Source organism: Physeter macrocephalus, chromosome 5 (genome assembly GCF_002837175.3).
Source record: "Physeter macrocephalus isolate SW-GA chromosome 5, ASM283717v5, whole genome shotgun sequence".
Taxonomy (NCBI): domain Eukaryota; kingdom Metazoa; phylum Chordata; class Mammalia; order Artiodactyla; family Physeteridae; genus Physeter; species Physeter macrocephalus.
In genome coordinates, this window is record NC_041218.1 from 49,661,399 (window position 1) to 49,685,660 (window position 24,262).

The 24,262-nt window shown below is 36.8% G+C and overlaps 2 protein-coding genes across 2 annotated transcripts in view; one reads left to right on the forward strand and one right to left on the reverse strand.

Moving 5' to 3' along the window:
• Nucleotides 1-4,648, forward strand: part of JAZF1 (JAZF zinc finger 1) — a 342,624-nt gene extending 337,976 nt beyond the window's left edge. The window contains exon 5 of the mRNA XM_028489958.2: nucleotides 2,246-4,648. Coding sequence (XP_028345759.1) covers nucleotides 2,246-2,422 — 177 coding nt within the window. The 3' untranslated portion in view covers nucleotides 2,423-4,648. The remainder of the gene's footprint in view (nucleotides 1-2,245) is intronic.
• A 104-nt stretch (nucleotides 4,649-4,752) lies between these two features.
• Nucleotides 4,753-24,262, reverse strand: part of TAX1BP1 (Tax1 binding protein 1) — a 96,019-nt gene continuing 76,509 nt past the window's right edge. Inside the window, exons 15-18 of the mRNA XM_007129553.4 lie at nucleotides 17,980-18,163; nucleotides 17,480-17,628; nucleotides 7,174-7,256; nucleotides 4,753-6,554 (exon numbers count right to left, since the gene is read on the reverse strand). Of these exons, the coding sequence (XP_007129615.2) occupies nucleotides 6,353-6,554; nucleotides 7,174-7,256; nucleotides 17,480-17,628; nucleotides 17,980-18,163 (618 nt within the window). The 3' untranslated portion in view covers nucleotides 4,753-6,352. The remainder of the gene's footprint in view (nucleotides 6,555-7,173; nucleotides 7,257-17,479; nucleotides 17,629-17,979; nucleotides 18,164-24,262) is intronic.

The following is a 24,262-nucleotide window of genomic DNA, read 5'->3' on the forward strand; positions in this document are numbered from 1 at the left end:
CGCGCAGGCTCAGCGGCCATGGCTCACGGGCCCAGCCGCTCCGCGGCATGTGGGATCTTCCCGGACCGGGGCACGAACCCGTGTCCGCTGCATCAGCAGGCGGACTCTCAACCACTGCGCCACCAGGGAAGCCCTATAATGACCCATCTTACAACAAGTTCCCTGTGGAAGTGAGGCCATGAAATGTTTTAGGAACCCTTCATCCACAGGAAGGAACCCTATGAGGTACTCAGTGAATATCTGTTGAGCTAATAAATGGGATATTATTAAGCAGGCAGATGCAAATTATTAAGCATTTGTGAGTCAGGAGACTTCCCACGTAGTGTTACTATTAGAAAGTTGACAGTCTTTTTCTAATGATCATAAAACAGTTATTTCCTCCCCGTCTCCCTCCCTCCCATAGCTTAAAACGATGCTAATCTTTGTTGCCTGGCTCCAGCTAGGTGGCTCTCACCTGCGTCTCTCATGCCACTGCAGTAGGGTACCAGCTGGGGCTAGATACACAGGTTGGCTTCTTTACCCATGTGCCTGGGCCCCTGGTGGGATGGTTGGAGCAGCAAGGGGCTGGCAGGGTGTATCTACCCATCTCTCTTAATGGGTCGGATTCTGCACCGTCACAGCCCTCCCCACATCCCACCGCAGCAATCTCCTACTCCCCAACATGCCTCTAGAAGACCAGTGAAGTGCCTCCTCGCCCTGCATGCAGGGATTAATGCAGGAATGACAGGGGCTGAAGGCGCAGAAGGCCAACAGCTGGACGTTCAGGGAAGAAGTCGTGTCTGTCCTTGTGGTTCAACTCACTGGACAGCCTCCAGACTCAAAAGCATAGACAACTGGTTTCTATTTGTCACCCCTGGGTTCAACAAAGTCGAGAGGATTCTCTTCCATAGGACTTTTGAAAAGTATTAAGGTGCACTGGGAATCTCCAATAGGGAAATATAAATAGTCATAACCACTGAACATATTTTGTTTCACGGCAACTCTCAATTTCTTCCAGAATGAGGCATGTTCTAACAAATGCATTCATTCACAGATACTAGTGGAGCATCTACTATGTGCCAGGCACTGTGCTAGATGCTCATGAAACAACTGCAGTTTGTTCTTATTCTTTGGGAGCTCGATATGGGCATCCTATGAAGTAGAAGACAGCTATGTTGGAAACCTTTCGTTGGGCACAGGACTGGCCTCAGTGGGCCTAGATTCAGATAATACTTTAGAAAACAGTCCACTCTTCTGGTGATCTGTACTCAACAACTGCCTATCTTCTCTTTTCCCTTACTCCTCAATCTGACAGTAGCTGACTTGGAAATTAAGACCTAAGCTCTACTATCACTTCTGCCATTTATTCTTACTTAAATCTTCCATCAGTTTACTCAATGTCCTGAGCCTGTTTACTCACCATGTAATTGGGATAAGCAAAACTAACTTGGTCGAATCTGTAGAGTGATTCTAGGCATGACGTCTTAAATAGAATATGCAAGTGAGCTAGCAAAACCAATTAACAGAAATCCAGAAAGCATTTTGGTATTTCGTGTTATCATTTAGGATTTGTAGGCCAATTTGAAGTTGGGAACTTCTGTTGCTAAGACTTTAATAACCTAACATTTTTACAGTTCGCTGTATGTTTGTACATAAATAAAAGCAGGGCCTTGTCTGCCCATAGGTGTTATTTAACACACACGACAGTGCTGGGGCAGGATTTGGGCACAGGTACTGGCTTAAATGCAGAGTAGAAAATGTACAAAAAAATCCCTACGTAAGGTAGGGATTATCATGGTTGGCTGGGAGCAAGATATAAGCTGAGTTTCCAAATGAAGAATTTATACACGTCTTGAACTTCATTACCCTATGTTTTCTTTCTTTAGATTTTTTGGGGGGCATCTTGAGGATATTTGTATGTAATTGTTCATCGTTAACATTCTTCAGAGTGGAAACAAGATTCAGAGGGAGCTGTGCCTCTTTATACAGTCTGGGTCTTAAATACGTATTTTATGTAAAAGTCAGAAATCGGTACTTTCAGAGTAACTGAGGTGTATTCGAAATGGCCTTGGGTGAGCTGTGTGCATGACCCAGTCTGCACCGCCCACGATTAACACATGACTGCGAGTTCTCGAAAAAGCCTGTTCTGTCTACAGCTGCCATCCAGGAGCTGTCCAGTTGCAGTCAGACCCGCACTGAGGTTTTCCCCCCATCTGACACTGTGTGACTCAGTCTAATAGGTGATATTTTTTTGTCCTCTCCACAGAATGTGAATGGCATAAAGTACCATGCTAAGAATGGCCACAGAACACAGATTCGTGTCCGCAAACCATTCAAGTGTCGTTGTGGTAAGAGTTACAAGACAGCTCAGGGCCTGCGGCACCACACAATCAATTTCCATCCCCCAGTGTCGGCCGACATTATCAGGAAGATGCAGCAGTAACATGCTGGTCATAACTGTGCCAAGAAATCCTCACCAGCAGTTGCTGATTTTGAAAACAGCCACCTTTTTTCAGGGGAAGCATTCAGCAACCCTTTAAAGAATAAATGCATGCTTTAAATTTTTTCTGTAATTTTGGAATGATGTATCTTTGTAGAGTTAATGATTTTGTACATTTGCACATGTAATCATCATACTCATTTTCATTACTTTGATATAAGGTGCTAAACAAAAAAAGCTCTAGGTTTTTCAGCACATTTCCCCCAAAACGAGACAGAAATTGAGGGCATGTTACGTATCGTTTAGCTGTGTTGCAGTGATATCAGTTGCGGGGGAGGAGGGGCTGGCACTGAGGGTTTTTCCCCCAAGATTAGAATGTGATGATTGAAGTTTTTCAACACATCAACTCATTGTGTTCAAAACCAAAATAATACCTTCACTGTCAAACTGGTTACCATGCCTTACATAATGGAGTTATTTAGTACCTGTGACTAGAAAGACTTTAGGTAACGGAAATATAAATAAGAAAGAATGTTTAACATAATATGCTAAAAATATTTTCATATTTAAATAACATACATAAAAGGTGTGCTTTCTGTGTTTTATATTATCTTGCAAATCCTTTTGACCTTCAAAAAGCTGAAAAATCTTGCCATGTGACTTACCAATCATTTTAGTGTTACAAATGGCATTTTTGTACAAAAAGTCTATTCAGTTCACTCATTAACACACATTCATTGAGTGCCTGCTAGGTGCAAGGGATTCAATTTATGCCTATTGATATCTGTGGACCAAGATACCAGTTTAGTGAAATACTTTCCCATGAAATCTGTTAGGAAACACTTTGAAATACTTAAGTGCAAATTTTGTGTGTGTGAAATTTAGTTCTATCTTCATCTTTAGGTGAAGTTTTAAAGCACTTTGTCGTTCTCTATTGCCAACAGATGTGATGTTTTATGTGTTGCCAATTCTTGCAGCCACTGCCCTAACAACCTGTGGGTTGCAGATAAGAATTAAAATTCCAAGCCCGTTTCAAAGAGGAACATTTTGTTAAGACCCCTGTCACCGCCTCATGCTCATTGTGTTTTCAGACTTTTTTAAAGGCACTTTTTCCATCACATTGTAGATGTCTGTATTCCCACTGGAAATGTCTGTTTAGCTTTGTAAGACATTTTGCTGAAATATGAAATTGAGCCTTATTGACAGTTAAGTGCTTCTTGCAGCAGGTGGTCAAAGAGTGACTAATACGTGACCCATTAGAGTATAACCTACGTCTGGACCATTCCTAAAGTTTTTCTTACCAACAGTACCATCATGCCTTGAGTGTTCATTTCTCCCAAGTGCTATTCCTTAAACATGAGTTTACCAACTGCCTAATTATGCAATAAAAATTGCTTTGAGATGGCTAGCTAACTGCCCACAAAACTGATGAAAATCAAACTCGAAATGCTTGTAAAATAACTTTCTTCCCGTGTTTCCATTTGTTGAAAGTCTTACAGATGGAAAGCAGGTGTTCCTCCTCAATTTTTCAGACGTTTTGAAAGGAAGACAATTCTGTTAGCCAGATGGGTAAGCTTCTATTAATACACTCTTAAATTGTGAATCCCTCATAATGAGGGATTTAAGTTAGTTATTTATAAAGACACTACCCGCTAAAAATGTCCTCAGATCTCGGAAGAGTAGTCTTGGTCCTGAATATACAGTGTTATCCTTTATGTTTTAAAGGGTGATACAGACATGAGAAGCCACTAGTTGGTGCATAAGGCCCTACTTGGCTATTTCATATCTACCTAGAATTGACCAAAATTTTTTTTAGGCCAGCAATTATTATTTAGCTTTGCTCCTTCTAGTGCAAGAAACTGTAGGCTGGATCAGTAGTTCAACAGCTAAACAAACAAACAGTCATAAAATAGTCATTGTGCATGTTAAATTTCTTTCAACTATAAAAATTTCCAGTTTCTATTTACTTATTCATTGTGACAGTATTACTAAACAGGTAAGGATGGGAATATTTTGTTATACCGTGTATAGTGAATGTATTGTACTGTGTCTGTGAAAACTGTGCTTTAAATTATATTTTCATATGTTTTGTTCAGGACAGAGCACATTAAGTTTGAAAGCAACAGAGGTTTGTTTTAGAACTGAAGGCAACTTAATGAAACAAAATTGCTGTCAAGAAAAGCTGCTTATAAATGTAAATGAAATCACATTTAAAATAAACTGCCTCTGACCCAAAATAAACATGGCTCTTTATTTTCATTAGCATCCATTATAAAGACCAGTATCAAGTTTGCCACAGAAATGAACATATCCATTCAGTACCTTGTGCTAAGCCTGCCTTTTTTTTTGGTTGGGGGGGGGGGGCAGAATTTAGCTGACACATGTAGATTTCATCAATGTTTTTGCCTAGGTTAGTATGATGAACAATTTCATTTCACTGGTAGTAGCACTATAATATTCAAAGGATACTTTTAGGTTAGCATGGTCCATAATTATTAACTGATGGAATAAAAATGTTCATATCATTGAACATATTTTACCTGAATATATTCTGCTTAGCCTATAACCTCTCCAGAAGCTTAAAACATGGAGTCTTCATTACTGTTGCATCCCAGGTCTGCCATGTCCTGATATCTGACTGCCCAATACTGTTTTGCCCTAGACTCAAACCTTTTAAAGGATTCCAACGATACATGAATTCTGCTCCTAGAAACAAATACAAGTGAGATGGTGTATATGCGGTTCACATATAGTACCCCAAAATGCCACTACACTGAATATTAAGTTAACATCTTAGATAGCTAGTTTGCTTAAGACGAGCTTAAATATTTTGATAACCACAAAAACAGCAAAATCAAAAAGTCAGTACTTTAAATCCTTAACATTCATATTCTAAAAGAGGAAAGGACTGTAGTTCAGAAAACTTTAATGACCCAGACCAAAAAGACATTCAAGATGCTAGACTTAATGAAAAACTATCACAAATAAATTTGACAATGAAATTACACACTTCTAAAAATGTGTCTACTTTAATGTTAATGAATACTATATACAGCAGTCATAATGAACACGATAGTTTGATTTGGGTTTATGCATTACATATTTAATCACTTACTGAGAACATTTTTTCAAAGTTATACTCTTATCAGGAAAATGTGAAAAAAGACATACATTTACTGTGATTTTATGCCACAACCATCACTGTTTAGTAGATCTTAATATGAAACAATTACACTGACATATCTTGTTCCATTTCCCCATCAGATAGAAATACAACTTTAAGATGGCTTAAAAATAATCATTCAGGTATTCTAAAATTTTTTAGTCATAAAATTAGCAAAATATGCATTCTATTAATTCCTAAAGCAAACATTTCAAATATAAAAAGGATATTTGCTATCTTGGAAGCATGTGATCTCATCTACATGCAGCTCCCTTTCTAAAGAGGGTTAAAAAAAAACATTTCATGGGCTAAGTTATGAAGTTTCTGTATTCAAAAGAATAACTTTGCAAGACTTATGATAAATTCTTTGTATTACATAATTTTTAGTAGTCATGCTCAATCAAGGTCAACAGAGATGTGTAAATATTCTGCTAAATAACACACTATACATACCTATTTTTTCAGTGTGGTAACATTAAAATAATCCGTTTCCTTCATTCATATAATTTTTCAAAATGGGGAATAAATAAAGATACACACAAGAACTTCTTAAGCTGGTAAGATTAACAGAGGTTAAAATTATATTTATTGATAAGTGATAAGCCAAGGACTGACCCTGACACTAGTAACACCAAACTCCAAGTAGCTCTTGGTCAGAAAAGTGCAGTAGAGGGTACATGAAAGTGACACCTTGTGGTCTCCTTAGTGGTCTGAGGTGATTTTTTTTTTCCAACTGCTAAACTGTATTATTAACTCCTAATAAAAATTAACTAGTCAAAGTTTAAAACATTCTGATCAAAATGGGTCTGTACATGCCTTTCAAACCCCTGCTGGTCATAGTCAGGAGGGAACTGCTCGCTGCACATTGGGCACACCTTCCAGTGACTTTCAACATGTTCTTCAAATTTGCTCTGATCATAGTTGGGAGGGAACATTAATTCACAGAGTGGACATTTCTTCTGAACATCAAAGCTTGAGGAAATAAAATGAAAGAATTACATATTTCTAATAAACAGATTTTTAACAGCAGTAAGCTTCAGATGCAGCGAGGTTACATTTATCTAGTTAAGCTGATATTCATACTAACACTTACCTTGAAAGTCTTCAGTTACGCCAGGAACCTCTTTTTCTGCTCCTAAAAGCTTGCTATTGACAATTGTGTAAACCATTTATAAAGCCTCTAATTTTAGTTTTACAATTAGATTGACAAAGAAAATCTTTTTCTCATCAAAATCCAAAAAATACAATCACATTATGTGAAATGAGGCTCAGTGACAAGAACTCTTCAATTTTTAACAAAATATGCCTTTTGTAAAACTATAAAGATTCACACAACTCGTAGCTTCCCAACAGCGTTCATTCAGTTTAACAACTAAAGGTGTTTACGGCACTGGTCCTCAAGGTGCGGCACGCATCAGGACCACCTGGAGGCGTGCTGAGACGCATGCTGCTGGGCCCTACAGCAAGGATTTGGGGTTCAACGAGATCTGAGTTAGGGCCCTGGACCATATGCATTTCTAACAAATTTTCAAGGACCATACGTTGAGAGCCACAGGTAATCCCAATTCTACACAGGAAAGAGAACAATTACCTGGGATCAAAGCAAAAGCCCGTTCCGTGCCCACGTAAATGCGGACTTGGAGGATCAGGAGCAGTGGGCGCGCTCTCATCTTCCTATAGGCAAAAAATAATTGTGCAGCTTTTGAGAAAAGTGAAACCAAATAGAAGTTCCTCAATTCATTCAATCAAGCACCATATAAAGGAAATAAGATTACACTTTTAAAATTTACCTCTATTATCATTAAATTAGATTTTCATGTAAACATGTTTGAAAGTAACTTTTTTTAGAGAGAGTATTTCACTATGGACTAAGTCTTACCTTGAAATAAAAAGCAGTATTCAGTGGAATGGAGAGTATACTACACCTGTGTGTGTGAATGAAGTAGAGATCAATAGACTTTTTTGACCGATATATAAGTAACTTTACCGACTTTTCATTCCATACACTGGGTGACCACTTTCATAAAAATCTTAAGACTGCATTATTTTTCCCGTTATTCTCATTTAATGACTATTAGTCTGTAAGATAGGCAGGATCTTCTTTGATAATATATATCCACTGCACAATATGTAGAAATTATAAAGGAAAACTGTGTGTGTGTGTGTGTGTGTGTGTGTGTGTGTGTGTGTGTATGTTTTGGGGCAAATACACAAGTGAATCCAACTGGAAAACCATGTTAAAGCGAAGCAATTCACGGAACTACAGGCCTCAAAAACCCTGATGTAAAACAATCAGATTCAAATTTAAATATCTGATTAACAGATTATCAAGGAAGACTCCTAAAACCCTGTAAATCTGAGTCTGAATCAGAAAGAAAATGCTGGTTTGAATTTCCATGCCTGCACCCCTCTAGTCACTTTTTATAGATTTGCACATTGCTGCTACATCAATATCCAAACACAGACTGTCACTTCATATCCAAAGCAGCCACATCATCTGAAGTGCCCATTTGCTTTCTTCCCCTGAGCAGTTTGTTAGCTGCTCTCATGTCATGAACTAACAGCACACAACAGGTGGAAGAGGCACTGATGAAAGTCCTTATGTTGCTGGGTAGTCATGATTGCCCCAGAACTATTAATAGGCTAAGTAAGGTCTGTCATAGGAAGAGGTTCCAAAAAAGTGTATGTGACGTGAAATTTGAAGTGACCAAACAAAAGATAAATTGAATTCTTTTGGGGGGGGGGGGCAGGGGGAGGGAATAGTAAGGGAAGGCGGGGTAACTTAGCTATTATTCTGACAATTATCCCCCCCCTCAAAGCTCAAAAAAGGAGGTGAGACTTTTTTTTTCCCATGTGCATCACATGAGAAAACACTTTTGTTTACATATGATTCCCTTAGGATATAACTGGGCAAAAGAAAAACAGGATCAATAACCTAATAGGGCATTGAGAAGTTGGGGAATGCTGGACAAGTACTTCATATACTTCAAAAATTAAAAGTCTTTAACTAACTAAAATCCAGACAGTTTTTAAACTGCAGGTACAAAGAGGGAAGATGATTTAGTAGTTGAATCTGCTAAGCTTACATATGTGTAACAGGCAAATTGTGATTCTGTGCCACATTACTCTGGCTGCCATGCTTAGGCCTTCCAGCAACAATATCTGAAAATGAATCTGCTTAAACAACTACATATAAAATAATGAACAAAATTTTCTCATATATAAATGACATAAAAATGTTTTAAAAATTTTTGAAATGCTACTGAAGAAAAAGAATAAAACAAAAGGTCTTCATATTCTACTTTTCAAAATTCTTTTTGAGACATATTTATAATATTGTACAACTTTCTAGGGGCAAAAAATAAAATAGAACCAAAAATCTCATAACCACCTCTCCCTGTGTTTTACAACAGCTGCAGCTCACACCAATTCACTGCTTCCATGAAGCAGCTAACAATAGAGTTTGGAACTAGCTAAGGTGCTAGGTTCAGACCACCTATCGGACATGTTAACCCTGCTTATAAAATATGTGGATGAGGGGGGCAAAAAAAGCAATTTATACTTTCTAAGCTATATATAATTTGGTAAGGGTAACTATTATTCTGTATCTTCTACCAGAATAAAAGGGGAGAGGGAATGAAGAGTAGAATTCTAGATGTAATAATGAGACATAAGTCCTCATGAAATAAGAAATCACCTACTGGGAGAATAGTTTAAAACCAGGAAGTATGTAATAAAATCTGAGTAACCAATTCATATAATAAAGTCTCTGGTGATCTTGTCATGCAAAATGACCAAATTTTCACTCACAAATACAGTTATTCCATTTTACTCATCAAGCTCGGCTAATTAGTTTCCAAACCATACTAGTTTACATGTAACAAATCAGCCCGGGAAGTGAGGCTATTAAGGCAGGCTCACTGCCAGCAACAAAAAATGGCTACTGGTGAAAAAAGAGAGGAAAGCAGACAAGAACCCAAAACATCAAATAGGATTTCAACACTGGATCATACAGCTTTACTATACACCTTAAAAGAATGTGAGGACATCATTCAATATTGAGTTTTTAATTAATAAACTTCAGTCATCAAGGTTATTAGTATTCTATTTTAGCAAGATTTCCACCCAAAACTACTAAAATAATCAAGTTTTAGCACTGAAAGTTGTCAGCTCAAAAGAATTTTGAATAGCAAGTTTTAAAGTATAAGTACCTAGTATTTTAGCTAAACTGCTGAAATAATCTTGTAAGCAAGTATTATTGGGAATAACACATTGAAATGTATTTATGAACAATTCCAAATAAATTTTTCTTACGAAAATATTTTCAATAGCTTTTTAATCTCTACAAAGGTCTAAACCACTCTACATTGTTCATGTACCTTTAGACCCATGAGCACAATACTCTTTCTATTTGCAAACTGGTTTTTAAGCAAAGGAAACATGCTACGGTAAACTGAAGCTCTGTTTGAAACCCAAAACTTCTCATGAGATGCTCAACTCAAAATCTAGTCTCTAAAAAATATTCTTGTTTTTCTTATCAAAGTATATAACCAGTCGAACATCTGAAATAGTATTAAAATTGGTTAATCTCTTAGACAACAAAATACATTTAATCATAGTAAATTCACAATGCAATCATGATCATAAAAATACAATTACCATATGATACAACAATTCCATTTCTGGGTATATATCCAAAAGAACTGAAAGCAGGAACTCAAACAGATATACTGGTACACCTATGGTCACAGCAGCATTATTCACAATAGCCAAAACGTGGAAACAACTCAAATGTGTATCAATGGATGCATGGCTAAACAAAATGTGGTATACACATACAATGAAATATTATTTAGCCTTAAAAAGGAAGAAAATTCTGACATCTTACAACATGAATGAATCTTGAGGACATATATTAAGCGAAATAAGCCCATCACAAAAAGATAAATACTATATGATTCTACTGTACTTATATGAGGTATCCAGAATAGTCAAATTCAGAGAGACAAAGTAGAATGGCAGTTGCCAGGGGCCAGAGGGAGGGAGGAATGGAGTTGTTGTTTAACGGGTATAGAGTTTCTGTTTTGCAAGATGAAAAGAGTTCTGAAGACTTGTTGCACAACAGTGTGAATATACCATTGACCACTGAACAATGAGGATTTGAACTGCATAAATCTGCTTTTATGCGGGATTTTTTTCAGTAGTATATACTACAATACTACATGAACTGAGGTTGGCTGGATCCTCAACCTGTGGATATGGGAGAAACCACAGATGTAGAGGACCAACTGTAAGTTATACTCAGATTTTCAACTGCATGGAGGGTTGGCACCCCTAACCCTCGTGGTTAAGGGTCATCTGTACTTACTGCTATAGAAGCATGTACTAAAAAATAGTTAAGATGGTAAACTTTATGTTATGTGTATTCAACCACAATAAAAAATGCAATTGTGATCAAACTAGCAATACACACTCGGGAGCTAATGATTGAGTTACACCATCTAAATCATTAGGATTCGGACAATCAGAATTTCTGAAACTGTGTTATGATTCCACCTTTGCCAGGAATTATTAATTGAAATATTTAGATATCATTAAGGAGCTAGTAATGAATATCAATGAAGAAAGATCCACCACTTAATAGAACTTATACTAAGTTAATAATTACTACTTTAGTTCAAGAGCATCCTAAAAGAAACATTTGCTAAGGCCAAAATCAACACATTAAGAAAAGAGTACCAATGACTCTGGGTAACTTTTATATAAAACTAAAGAATTAATGTTTATCCTTATAACTATATTATTAAGTAATATTAGTCAACATTCTCTTTTTATGAGATGTTACTGTTTAAGCTCAGCCAAACATCCATTTCTAGTAATATGTCAATGAAGGAATATCATTGAATTATAACTCCATAAAATTTAAAGGTATTTTACAAATAGGAAAGCAAATAATTTTGTAAGATCTCTATTTTCAAATGTCACTTTTCTCAGATACATGCAGCCCTATGTTCATGCAACACTATGTACAAGAGCTGAGATATGGAAACAACCTAAATGTCCATTGACAGATGAATGGATAAAGAAGATGTGGTATATATGTATACAATGGAATATTACTCAGCCATAAAAAGAGTGAAATAATGCCATTTGCAGCTATATAGACCTAGAGATTATCACACTAAGCGAAGTAAGTCAGAAAGAGAAAGCCAAATACCATATGATATCACTTATATGTGGAATCTAAAATAATGACACAAATGAACTTATCTACGAAACAGAAACAGACTCACAGAGAGCAGACTGGTGGTTGCCGAGGGGAGCCGGCGGGGCTGGGGGTTGGATTGGGCGTTTGGGATTAGCAGATGCAAGCTATTACATATAGAATGGATAAACAACAAGGACCTATTGTACAGCACAGGGAACTATATTCAATGTCCTGTAGTAAACCATAATGGAAAAGAATACCAAAAAAAGTTACTTTTCTCGGGCTTCCCTGGTGGCGCAGTGGTTGAGAGTCCGCCTGCTGATGCAGGGGAAATGGGTTCGTGCCCCAGTCTGGGAAGATCCCACATGCCGCGGAGCGGCTAGGCCCGTGAGCCATGGCCGCTGAGCCTGTGCTCCGCAACGGGAGAGGCCACAACAGTGAGAGGCCCGCATACCGCAAAAAAAAAAAAGTTACTTTTCTCCATATTCAAAACTTAAAACAAACCAAAGACCTAAATTAGAAGCTAGAGCTACCTTAGATAAAGCAATGGTTTCTGAGATACGACAACAAAAGTACAAGCAAAAAAAGGATAGGTAAATTTGACTTCATCAAAATTTAAAACTTTTGTGCTGCAAAAGATACCACCAAAAGAATATAAAGACAATCCACAGATGGGAGAATATATTTGCAAATCATTTATCTGGCAAGGGACAAATAATCCTATATAAAAATGGCCAAAGGACTTGAATAGACATTTTCCCAAAGAACATATACAAATGGTCAACCAGCACATTAAAGATGCTCAATATCATTAGCCATCAGGGAAATGCAAATCAAAATCATGATGATATGCCACTTTTTATCTACTAGGATGGGCTATCATCAAAACAACAGACAACAAGTGTGGGTAAAGATGTAGATAAACTGTAACTCTTACACTTACACACTGCCAATGGAAAAGGAATCAGGCAATTCTTCAAAAGGTTAAACATAGTTACCCTATGACCCAGCAATTCAACTCCTAGGTATATAACCAAACTGAAAAAAGTATTCAAACAAAAACTTGTACGTAAGTTCACAGCAGCACTATTCACAAGAGCCAACTGTTAATCAACAGAGGAGTGGATAAACAAAATGTATATCCATACAACACACTATTAAGCATTTAATAAAAAGGAATGCAGTACATTCTTCATGCTAAATATGCATGCACGCTAAAACATGGATGGATCTTGAAAACATGATGCTAAGTTAAAGAAGCCAGTCACAAAAGACCTCATGTTTTAAGATTTGACTTACATAAATGTCCAGAATAAGCAACTCTACAGAGACAAAGTAACTGCTAAAGGGTATAGGGCTTCTTTTTGTGGTGAGGAAAATGTCCTAAAATTGAATGTGGTGATAGCTGCACAATTCTCTGAATATACTAAAAACCACTGAATTGTATACTTTAAATGGTAATTGTATGGTATGTGAATTATATCTCAATAAAGCTGTTACCAAAAATTACTTTTCTAAGATGATCTGAACATTAGTAGGCAGAAAATAAAAATAATTAAAAGCATTTCTTTAGCTAAAATCGTTAGTCACAAATATTTAAATAGACCCTACTGTATATGAAAGGCATTGTACTATATAGTATAGAGAAGGTAAAATTCAGCATTAAGAGATGCCAACCAGGGACTTCCCTGGTGGTCCAGTGGGTAAGACTCCACACTCCCAATGCAGGGGGCTTGGGTTCGATCTCTGGTCGGGGAGCTAGTTCCCACATGCATGCCGCAACTAAGAGTCCGCATGTCGCAACGAAGATCCCACATGCCGTGACTAAGACCGGCGCAGCCTAAATAAATATTTAAAAAAGAAAAAAAAAAGAGATGCCAACCAGAGATACAGAATCAGCTGGAAATAAGTGTGTATTTAAAAAAAAATAGAACATACAGAATTCATGTAATCTTTTTTTTACAATTTATTTTATTTATTTTTGGCTGCGTTGGGTCTTCGTTGCTGCGCGCAGGCTTTCTCTAGTTGCAGTGAGCAGGGGCTACTCCTCATTGCAGTGCACGGGCTTCTCACTGCAGTGCACGGGCTTCTCATTGCGGTGGCTTCTCTTGTTGCGGAGCATGGGCTCTAGGCGTGCAGGCTTCAGTAGTTGTGGCTTGTGGGCTCTAGAGTGCAGGCTCAGTAGTTGTGGCGCACAGGCTTAGTTGAGCCATGGCATGTGGGATCTTCCCGGACCAGGGCTCGAACCCATGTCCCCTGCATTGGCAGGCATATTCTAAACCACTGCGCCACCAGGGATGCCCCTCATGTAATCCTTTTGATGAAGTCTAATTTATCTATTTTTTCCTTTGCTGCTTGTGCTTTTGATGTCATATCTAAGAAACCATTGCCTAACATCACAAAGACCTACCTCTATGTTTTCTTTTGAATTTTATACTTTAGCTCCTATATTTAGGTTCAATTTGAGTTAATTTTTGTATATGGTATGAGGTAGAAGTCCAATTTCATTTTTTTGCATATGGATATCCAAATGTCCCAGAACCATTTGTTGAAATGATTATTCTTTCCCCTTTGAAATGTCTTGGGGGACTTCCCTGGTGGTTAAGAACCTGCCTGCCAATGCAGGGGACACGGGTTCGATCCCTGGTCCAGGAAGATCCCACATGACGCAGAGCAACTACACCCTTGAGCCACAACTACTGAGCCTGCGCTCTAGAGCCCGCACGCCACAACTACTGAAGCCCGTGCGCCTAGAGCCCATGCTCTGCACCTAGAGTAGCCACCACAATGAGAAACCCATGCACTGCAAGGAAGAGTAGCCCCTGCTCACCGCAACTAGAGAAAGCCCACGTGCAGCAACGAAGACCCAACACAGCCAAAAATAAATTAATTAATTAAAAAAAATGTCTTGGCAGTCTTGATAAAAGTGAATTGGCTGTAATTATATACTACTTTTGTAAACAGAAAACATACTGGTTATATTCAAAGTAAAATTTTAAAAATAAGACAACATATGAAAAATGGCAAAATTTAAGAAAGGCAAAAATTCCATGTGTCATGACAATGGGAAACAGGCCTTGATTCTTTCAAGCAGTGATTCCCAACAATTGTGGAGTCATAGCCCCTTTGAAAACCAGATTCTTCTGAGAATAAAAACTAAAAAACTCATCAGAAAAAAATATAAATACAAAAATTGTCAGTCTTCAATTGGGGGGGTTCATAGTGAAGGATTCATGTGGAAAGCTGCAAACCACACATTAACAGAATGTGTGTACCTGATCAGTCTTTCAGAGATAGAGGAGAAAGGAAAGAAGTAAAGCTAGTCAGGTGGAAGGGAAACACTATACAAAGGCATAAGAACAACTGGAAAGTGGGATATGTGTTAAAGGAAGAGAAAGTAATCCAACCTTGCCTGATGGGCCTTAGGAAGTTTAGACCAGTGCAACTCAAACTTTATTAAGCGCATGATCACTGAAAGACTTTGTTAAATGCAGTCTGATTCTCTGTAGGTCTGGAGTGGAGCCAGAGATTCCTTATTTCTAACAAGCTCCCAGGAGATACCAATAGCGTTGGTCCAAAAATGATATTTTTGTGTAGCAAGAGTTTAGACCATGGCTCCAAAAACTGTGCAGGAGGCTACTGAGATGCTAAAGGTGCCATTAACTGAGAAAATTTGGGAACCTCTGGTTTAGTCATTTGGTAGGTTGATAGGTGGTAAAATCACAACTTCCATAGCCAAACTGATGAGGCTGTACGCTTACCAGCCGTATGACTTGAAGCAAGCTAGGCAGTCTGTCTCTGTTTCCTCCATTATAAAATATAGTAATAGCTTCTACCTCATAGGACAGCTATGAATAGTTAATATATTTAAAGTGTTAAGCATTAGCTGTCCCATAAAACTACAGAAATGTCTATTGCCATCACTATCATCATAATTACAACTATGAGGTGAAGGGGAGTGAGTCATAAAAGCCTTTTTTGATCTGACAGAAAGTTTTTGGTGCAGAAGGGAGGAGATATGGTAGGTGTGACTGGAGGGGGCTGGAAGTGCAGCCGCTTCAACCCCAACTGAAAGGCACTGGGTCCCAGGCTGTTAAATACTTTCAGGGCAAAGAACCAGAGAAAAGGAACACGTCAACTCAGAGCTGCTTTTTATATTCTAACTAAAACTACTTAACTAAAAAACACTTAACTAAAAATCATTTGCAAGTGATTTTTATTGTTGTAATGACAAGAATTTTTTTTAAAAAATAGGTCTGAATGTACATAAAAATTAGTTTCTAATGTGAAAAATCTTCTGATAGCAAAATACAATTACCCAAGGTGTGCCTATTAAGACCCCTTCCATCTCATTACCAAATCTAAGCATGTCAGCAAATGAGCACAAGACTCTTAACACTGCTTCTCATGGATTTGCAGGAGGGCAAAGCACACAGATCAGAAAGAACATTCTGCTAATTAAACTGAAGCAGATGACTACAGAAGAGAAAAGCGTGTCACATGTAACATCTGTGCCAAGAATGATCAGATTAAATATGCAAAATGTGAAGTAAAGGTGTGAAAAAGCAGTAAGATGATACTCTAGACTTCATATAGGCTACCAAAGTTCTGACAGTTTTCCTAATTATTCCCAGTAATGGATATAGGAGGCCAAAAGGCAGAAGAGAGAAATACATTTTTCTCCATTATGGGTGTTGAGCACTAGGGCTAAAATCATGCCTGTCTGAACACTGATCAGTTTCTGCAAAGGTTAATAGCAATTAAATGCAGCAAACTAGATTAAATGAGAAACAGGTCATGATACCACTGTACTTGCAAAGAGCACGATAAAGCATTTCTTTTAAATGCATCTTAATGCACAGAAAATCCAAAAAGAGCTGCTATGAGGAAAAGGATCTATTAAATGGTGAAGAAATCTCTTAAATGAAATAAAAAGAATGCCATGCCACGTAAACTGATTCAATTATCAACAGTACTGTACTGCTGAGAGATTAAATACTAATGATGTCTACAAGATTATTTTTCTGAAAAAGAAAACTATGATACACATACTTCTTCCTTTTTCTTGCTAAAGATAACGAAGAGTCCACTTTATAACTTAAAGTGGGATATAAATGCAAAACTGAAAAGATGCACACCAAAGCATAACACTGTCATTAACGCTTTGCTTCTTGCAACCTAATACAATCAAAAGAATATAGTAAATTACTCTGTGATAATTAAGATTAAACTATCTGTGACTACAGTTAATACTGTATTGTATATTTGAAAGTTGCTAAGAGAATAGATCTTAAAAGTTCTCATCACAAGAAAAAAAATTATAGCTGTATGATGATGGATGTTAACTAGACTTGTTATGATCATTTTGCAATATACACAAATACTGAACCATTATGTTGCACACCTGAAACATGTTATATGTCAATTATAGCTCAATTTAAAAAAAATTTTTAAGATTAAACTATCTTATAACTACAATATTCTAAGGTCATTCTCTCAAATCCTAAAGTGTAAGTCTGAAGCATATTAATGGTTGATTTTTCAAATTTAAATACAAGCAGATTTTTCAAAAAATCAAGTAATCGTGTACACACAAGCATACACATTCTCTCTTTCCACACACACATAACTCTCTACACAGGACAAAAAAATAAAAGGGACAGGCCCAGAAAAGAGAAATTCAATTTACTTTACTATCCTCAGGGTCTTCTAAACCATCAGGTCGACTTAGGTTTCGAGCAGGCTGGCTGCAGACAACATTATCTTCCAGTCCCCAAGAGGGTACTCTCACAGGTGGCCTTTGGATTTCATCTGGGTAAAAAGCACCATCTGCTCCATCTGAAATAAAAATTTTGGAAGGGTAGGGTAAAAACCTGGTACTAAAATTAGAATCTCTGTGTATAGCTATGATGAACAGAATATAAAGAACCACTTTAGTGTATCCAAAAAATGTTTTTTTTAACCCAAATGATCTTTAAAAATAAGAACTATGTGCAATAAGCAGACTCCTCATTCATGGTGTACTGCTTCTGCATGAAGCCAGTTAGTGTTAAACATTAAAACTGCTTATTATAAAACAAGATTTCTATTAGAGTTGATCATACCAACAGTTCTCTAATCCCAGGAAGATACAAACAAACAAAAATACCTCCACATTTAGCTGACCCCAACCAAAAATATTTTAATAACCTCTTGTTTCCTGTGTTGCATAAGGATTACCAAACTGCAGAACTGGTTGTGTATCTGGCACTGCAGGAACATGACCACTTTGCTCTGAGCTTGTGTTGAAACACTGTGAGATCTGCTGAGGACTCTGGGAATTCTGACCCTCCAATTTCCTTTCTGCTTGATTTTCTATACTCCTTTTAAGTTCCTAAAATTAACAAAAACAAAGGTGAATAAGCAACCAAATATTTTTTAACAAGAGGAGCATTAAATACTTAGCCAAAATATAACAATAAAATGATTTCCCTATTATATTTAAAGTGTACAGTTGGAAAAGGCTGGTTCTCAACTTCTCATAAATGTCCCTTCCACATCTAACAAAATCAGAAAGCAGGATAAAGCCCAATATATTTTCAAATTTATTTGTGCCAATAAAGTATCCTTTTTATTGCTAATTGAGAGGAAATTGCGAATCTCTTACAATTTAGCTATTAGTAAAAATCATAAGACAAAAAACAACTCAGACTGCTTCCCTGGTAAACTCTATTTAACATTTTAAAAAATGCTAATCTTGTATAAACTCTTTCAAAAACTAGAGGAAAAAACACTGTCTCAGCTTACTTTACAAGGCCAGTATTATCCTGATACCCAAACCAGTGACATCACAGGAAAACGGCAGACCTCAACTGCAGACCCTCACAAATACTGATGTAAAAATCCTTAACTTAATTAAGAAATCAAATTCAATATTAGAAAATACATTGAGACTTCCCTGGTGGCGCAGTGGTTAAGAATCTGCCTGCCAATGCAGGGTACATGAGTTCGATCCCTGGTCTGGGAAGATCCCACGTGCTGCGAAGAAACTAAGCCTGTGCGCCACAACTACTGAGCCTGCGCTCTAGAGCCCGTGTGCCACAACTAAAGCCCACGCCTAGAGCCCGTGCTCCGCAACAAGAGAAGCCACCACAATGAGAAGCCCTAGCACCGCAAGAAAGAGTAGCCCCCGCTTGCTGCAACTAGAGAAAGCCCACACGCAGCAACGAAGACCCAACACAGCCAAAAATAAATAAATTTATTTAAAAAAAAAATCATGACCAAGTGGGTTTTATCACAAGAATGAAAATTTAGTTTAACATCCAAAAATCAATGTAATTCATCACATGTTCATAGACTAAAGGAAAAAAGCATACAATCATTTCAATAACTGTAAGAAGAAACATTTTATAAAATTCAACAGGCATCCATGATTTAAAAAAAAAAAAGACATCTACAAAAACCTACAGTGAATCTTAATGGTGAAAAATTAAATGGTTCTACCTAATATCAAATATTAAGGCAAAAATGTCTGTTCTAACCACTTCTATTCAACATTATACTGGAGTTTCTTTTTTTTTTTTTTTTTTTTAATATTTGTTTATTTGGCTGCACCAGGTCTTAGCTGCAGCACTCGGGATCTTCGTTGCGGTGTGCAGGATCTTTTAGTTGCTGCATGCAGGATCTTTCAGTTGCTGCATGCGGGATTTAGTTTCCTGACCAGGGATCAGAGCCAGGCCCTGTGCATTGGGGAGCGCAGAGTCTGGACCGTCAGGGAAGTCCCTATACTGGAGGTTCTAAACAGTGTTAAGATTAAGGCAGACAGACTGGAAAGGAAGAAGTAAAACCATCTTTACTCACAGATGATATGATCATAGAAGTGGAAAACCCTAAGGAACACACTAGAACTAGGAAAATGAGTTAATTTAGCAAGGTTGCAGTATATAAGGTCAATATATAAAACCAACTGTACTGCTATGTATCAGCAACACACAACTGAAAAATGAAATTTGTAAAAATTCTATTTATAGTAACATTCATAGATAAAAATTAAACACTAAGGAATAAATTTAGCAAAAGATGTGCAAGGCCTATAAACTAAAAGCCACAAGCATTACTGAGAGAAATTAAAGAGAGCCTCAGCAAATGGAGAAATATACCATATTCATGGACTGGAAAACTTATTTTTATGCTATTAATTCCCCCCAAATTGATCTAGAGATTCAATGCGATCCCAATCAAAATTCCAGCAGGCTTTTGTATAAACTGACAAACTGATTATAAAATGTACATGGAAACACAAAGGTCCTGGAATAGCCCATTCTTTAAAAGCAGAACAAACTTCAAGACTTACACAATCTGATTTCCAGACTTATTATAAAGCTATAGTAATCAACTGAGTACAATTTTAGCCTAAGGATAAACAGATTGGGGGTAGGCAAACTTTTTCCATAAAGGGCCTGATGGTAGATAGTTTCAGCTTTGTAGGACACATAGTCTCTGTCACAACTACTCAAATCTCTCTCTGCTATTGCAGGCATAGACAATACCTAAAAATGAATGGGCATGGCAATGAGCTTTAATAAAACCTTATTTACAAAAACAGGCCACAAGCCAAAATTTGGATGTAGGCCTTAGTATGCTGACCCCTAATATAAATCAATAAAACAGAAAAGAGATTCCAAAAATATACCCATACTCTTGTCAATTAATTTTCAACCAAAATGCAGAAGTAATACAATGGAGGAAAAACATGTTCTTTTAAATATATGATGTTAAAAAACTGGATATCTGCATACAAATAAACAAATTTTGACTACACATCATTCCTTACACAAAAATTAATTTTAAGTAGATCATAAATCTAAACCTAAGAGCTGAAACTATAAAATATACCGGATTAAAAAAAATAGGAGAGGGCTTCCCTGGTGGCGCAATGGTTGAGAGTCCGCCTGCCGATGCACTCCGCAACGGGAGAGGCCACAACAGTGAGAGGCCCGCGTACCGAAAAAAAAAAAAAAGGAGAAAATCTCTGTAACCCTGGGTTAGGCAAAAATTTCAGATAGGACACATATAGCATGAACCATTAAGAAAAATATTGCTAAACTGGACTACTTCAGAATTAGAAGCTTTTGCTCTTCAAAAGATAGTATTTTTAAAAATGAAAAGGCGAACCACAAATTGGGAGAAAATGTTTCCAAAATATATAACATAGAAATTGTATTTGGAATATATTTTTTTAAACCCTTAAATCCAAAAAAAGATAACCCAATAAAGAATCAGGTAAAAGATCTGAACAGACACTTCACAAAAGAATATATATGAATGGCCTGTAGGCACACGAAAAGATGCTGAGTATCACCAGTCAGTCATCGGGGACTATCTGGAAAAAATGAAAACACTAATCTTAAAAGATACATACACCCTAATGTTCATAGCAGCACTATTTAAAATAGCAGATATGCATGGAAGTAACCGAAGTGCCCATTAACAGACAACTGGATTAAGAAGATGGGGGGGTGTGTGTGTCTGCACGCGCACTTAACTCAATAAGTCAAAGACAAATACTATATGTATGGTATCACTAATATGTGGAATCTAAAAAATAATATGAATGACTGTATATACAAAAAAGAAACAGACTCACAAATATAGAAAACAAACTTGTGGTTACCAAAGGGGAGAGGGGAGCGGGGAGGGACAAAGTAGGGGTATGAGATTACAGATAAAAACTACCATATAAAAAATAGATAAGCAACAAGGATTTACAGGGAATTATACCCATTATGTTGTAATAACGTACAATGGAATATAATCTTCAAAAATACTGAATCACTATGCTGTACACCTGAAACTAACACAATATTGTAAATCAACTATACTTCAATTAAATTTTTTTTTAAGTTTAACATTAAAAAATAGTAATTAAAAAAACACTAGTCGTCGGAGAAATTAAAACTACAACCACAATGAGGTAACCTTACACGCTCACTAGAATGACTAGAATTGAAAACTGACAATACCAAGGGCTAGTGACTGGAATGCTCATATACTGCTGGTGGGAATGCAAAGTGTACAGGCTCTTTGGAAAACAATCTGAGTGTTTCTTAAAAACATACACTTACATACGATATAAGCCAGCAATTCCCTTCCTAGGTATCTACTCAAGAAAAATGAAAACACATGTCCACAAAAAAAAACTTGTAAGAGAATGTTCATAGCAGCATTACTCATAACAGCAAAACATGAGAAATAATTTGAATGCCCATCAGCTGGTAAAAGGATTAACATTTATCAATTAGTGAATAAATTCTGTATGACCACATTTATGTGAAATGCTAGAAAAAGTAAAACTATAGAGTAACAGAAAGTAGAACAGTGGTTGTCTGGGACTGGGGGTAGCTGGAGGAATAGACTACATGAACATGAGGAAACTATGTGCAGCAATAAAACAGTCTAAAGTTTGAATGTAATGGTAGAGAAATATATGTATTTGCCAAAATTCATCAAATTGCACTTAAAATGAGAGAATTTTATCATATTTAAATTGCACCAGGGACTTCCCTGGCAGTCCAGTGCTTAAGACTTCGCCTTCCAATGCCCATGGGGTGCAGGTTCAATCCCTGGTCGGGGAGCTAAGATCCCACATGCCCCACAGCCAGAAAAACAAAACATAAAACAGAGCAATATTGTAACAAATTCGACAAAGACTTTAAAAATGGTCCACATCCAAAAAAATAAACTTGAAAAATAAAAATTAAAAAATTCAACCAAAAATATTAACAAAGGATATAAGGATGAAAATTTTCATCTGTAAAGTAAAATTCAGCTGGTTTTGCTGATTGTCATCCCTTGGGAGTAGAGATGTGACTCTATGTTAACACATTTTTACCTATAAAATGACCTTAAAATAGAGTAAGTGGCCTTCAAATGGAATAAGTCATTATCATTGAGAGCAAAACTGGTAAACATGAAAAATGCAAGTCAATTTAGGTTTGAAAAGAGAAATGGGAATTAAAAGTTCTTCCTAAGCACGTGAAAAGAGTACAGAAGGCATGTGAAATATATTGCATGATTGGTAAGTGAATGATTTACTTAGAACACAGGATGCATGTTAAGAGTAGAAGAAACGCAGCTAAAAACACAGGTTGAAGGGCAAATGTGATAGATGTGTCATACAGTTTACTACAATGGGCCTAACAGTTCTTGAACAATAATAACACAGTGAAATGGTCCTTAGAAAGGTTAACCTAGCAAAACTATACTGGGCACAGTTGAAAGTAGAAACAAATAATCAGGGGGGCAGCATGACATGGTGGATTGGAGTCAGACCAGAATTTGCTCATCAGCTCCAGCACAAATAACCCTGAGGAACTTACCTTTCCCAGGCCTCAGAGGACTACTGAGAAATGAGGGGAGTGTTTAGAATACAGCAGGCCCTCAATGGATGTTCCCTCATCTCCTGTCAAGACTCAAAAACCCCTGACATACCACTATAGTAATTCAGGATGTTTAAGTGGAAATGTGAAGAGAGAAAAAGGGAGAGAGTAAATTTTAAAAATATTTCAAAGATGATTCAAGAAAAGCGAAAAAGGGGCATGAAAGCAGCAAAAGAGTTGAGATGATAAAATACTTCTACAAAAGTGTAAGCAAATCAATTTAAAGGAGTATGGTTAAGTTATTCTGTAAGCAAACAATAAACTACTTAAATGGAGTCAATGGTTTCATCAAAACATTTATGCATGCGCTGATAGAGCCAAGGAACTTCATAGAGAATTCCAACCTAATAGTTTCCTCTAGGTTCATACTCCACTCCTCTACCATCAAAGATGAAATAAATCCTCTGCAAATAGTATATGGGTAAGAAAAGGAGGAATAAGCAGCTTTGATTCTTCATGGGGGAAACTGGAGGCAGGGAAAACAGAACACAGGAACATGGACAAAATAGTTATGATTAGGTTGTTTGGCAAATTAGAAGACTGAACTCTTGACTTAGAGAAGATTCTTAAATTTGTATTCACAATGCATGCCTCCCCCCGCCAAAAGGATTCATGTTTAGAATTCAGGAAATACATGAACTTAGATAAAAAAAAAATTTTTTATATCTTTTCACTAACTTCTAACTGAAATTTAGCATTTTCTTCAATTATGGATGTAGGCAAAAAAAAATAGCAACAGTTGCAGTACCTTTGTCACCCACAAAAATCACAGATATATTCAAGATACCTTCCATTAATCATTTATAAGTATATATAAATATTACTCTTCTATTCTTAAACAGGAAGCAGATCATCTGGAAATATGAAATGATGATTCAGAAAAATTGCTAGTCAGGTACCTGATGTTAAACAACATTTTGAAATAGCTTTACTTTAAAATATTTTTTTATTTTAATTTTTTCTCTGGTAATAGTTAATAAAGTACTTCCCACCATCATTTTTATCATTATTTGCCATTGTGCTTTTGCTTTATTATTTTCTTTACTCTTCCCTTT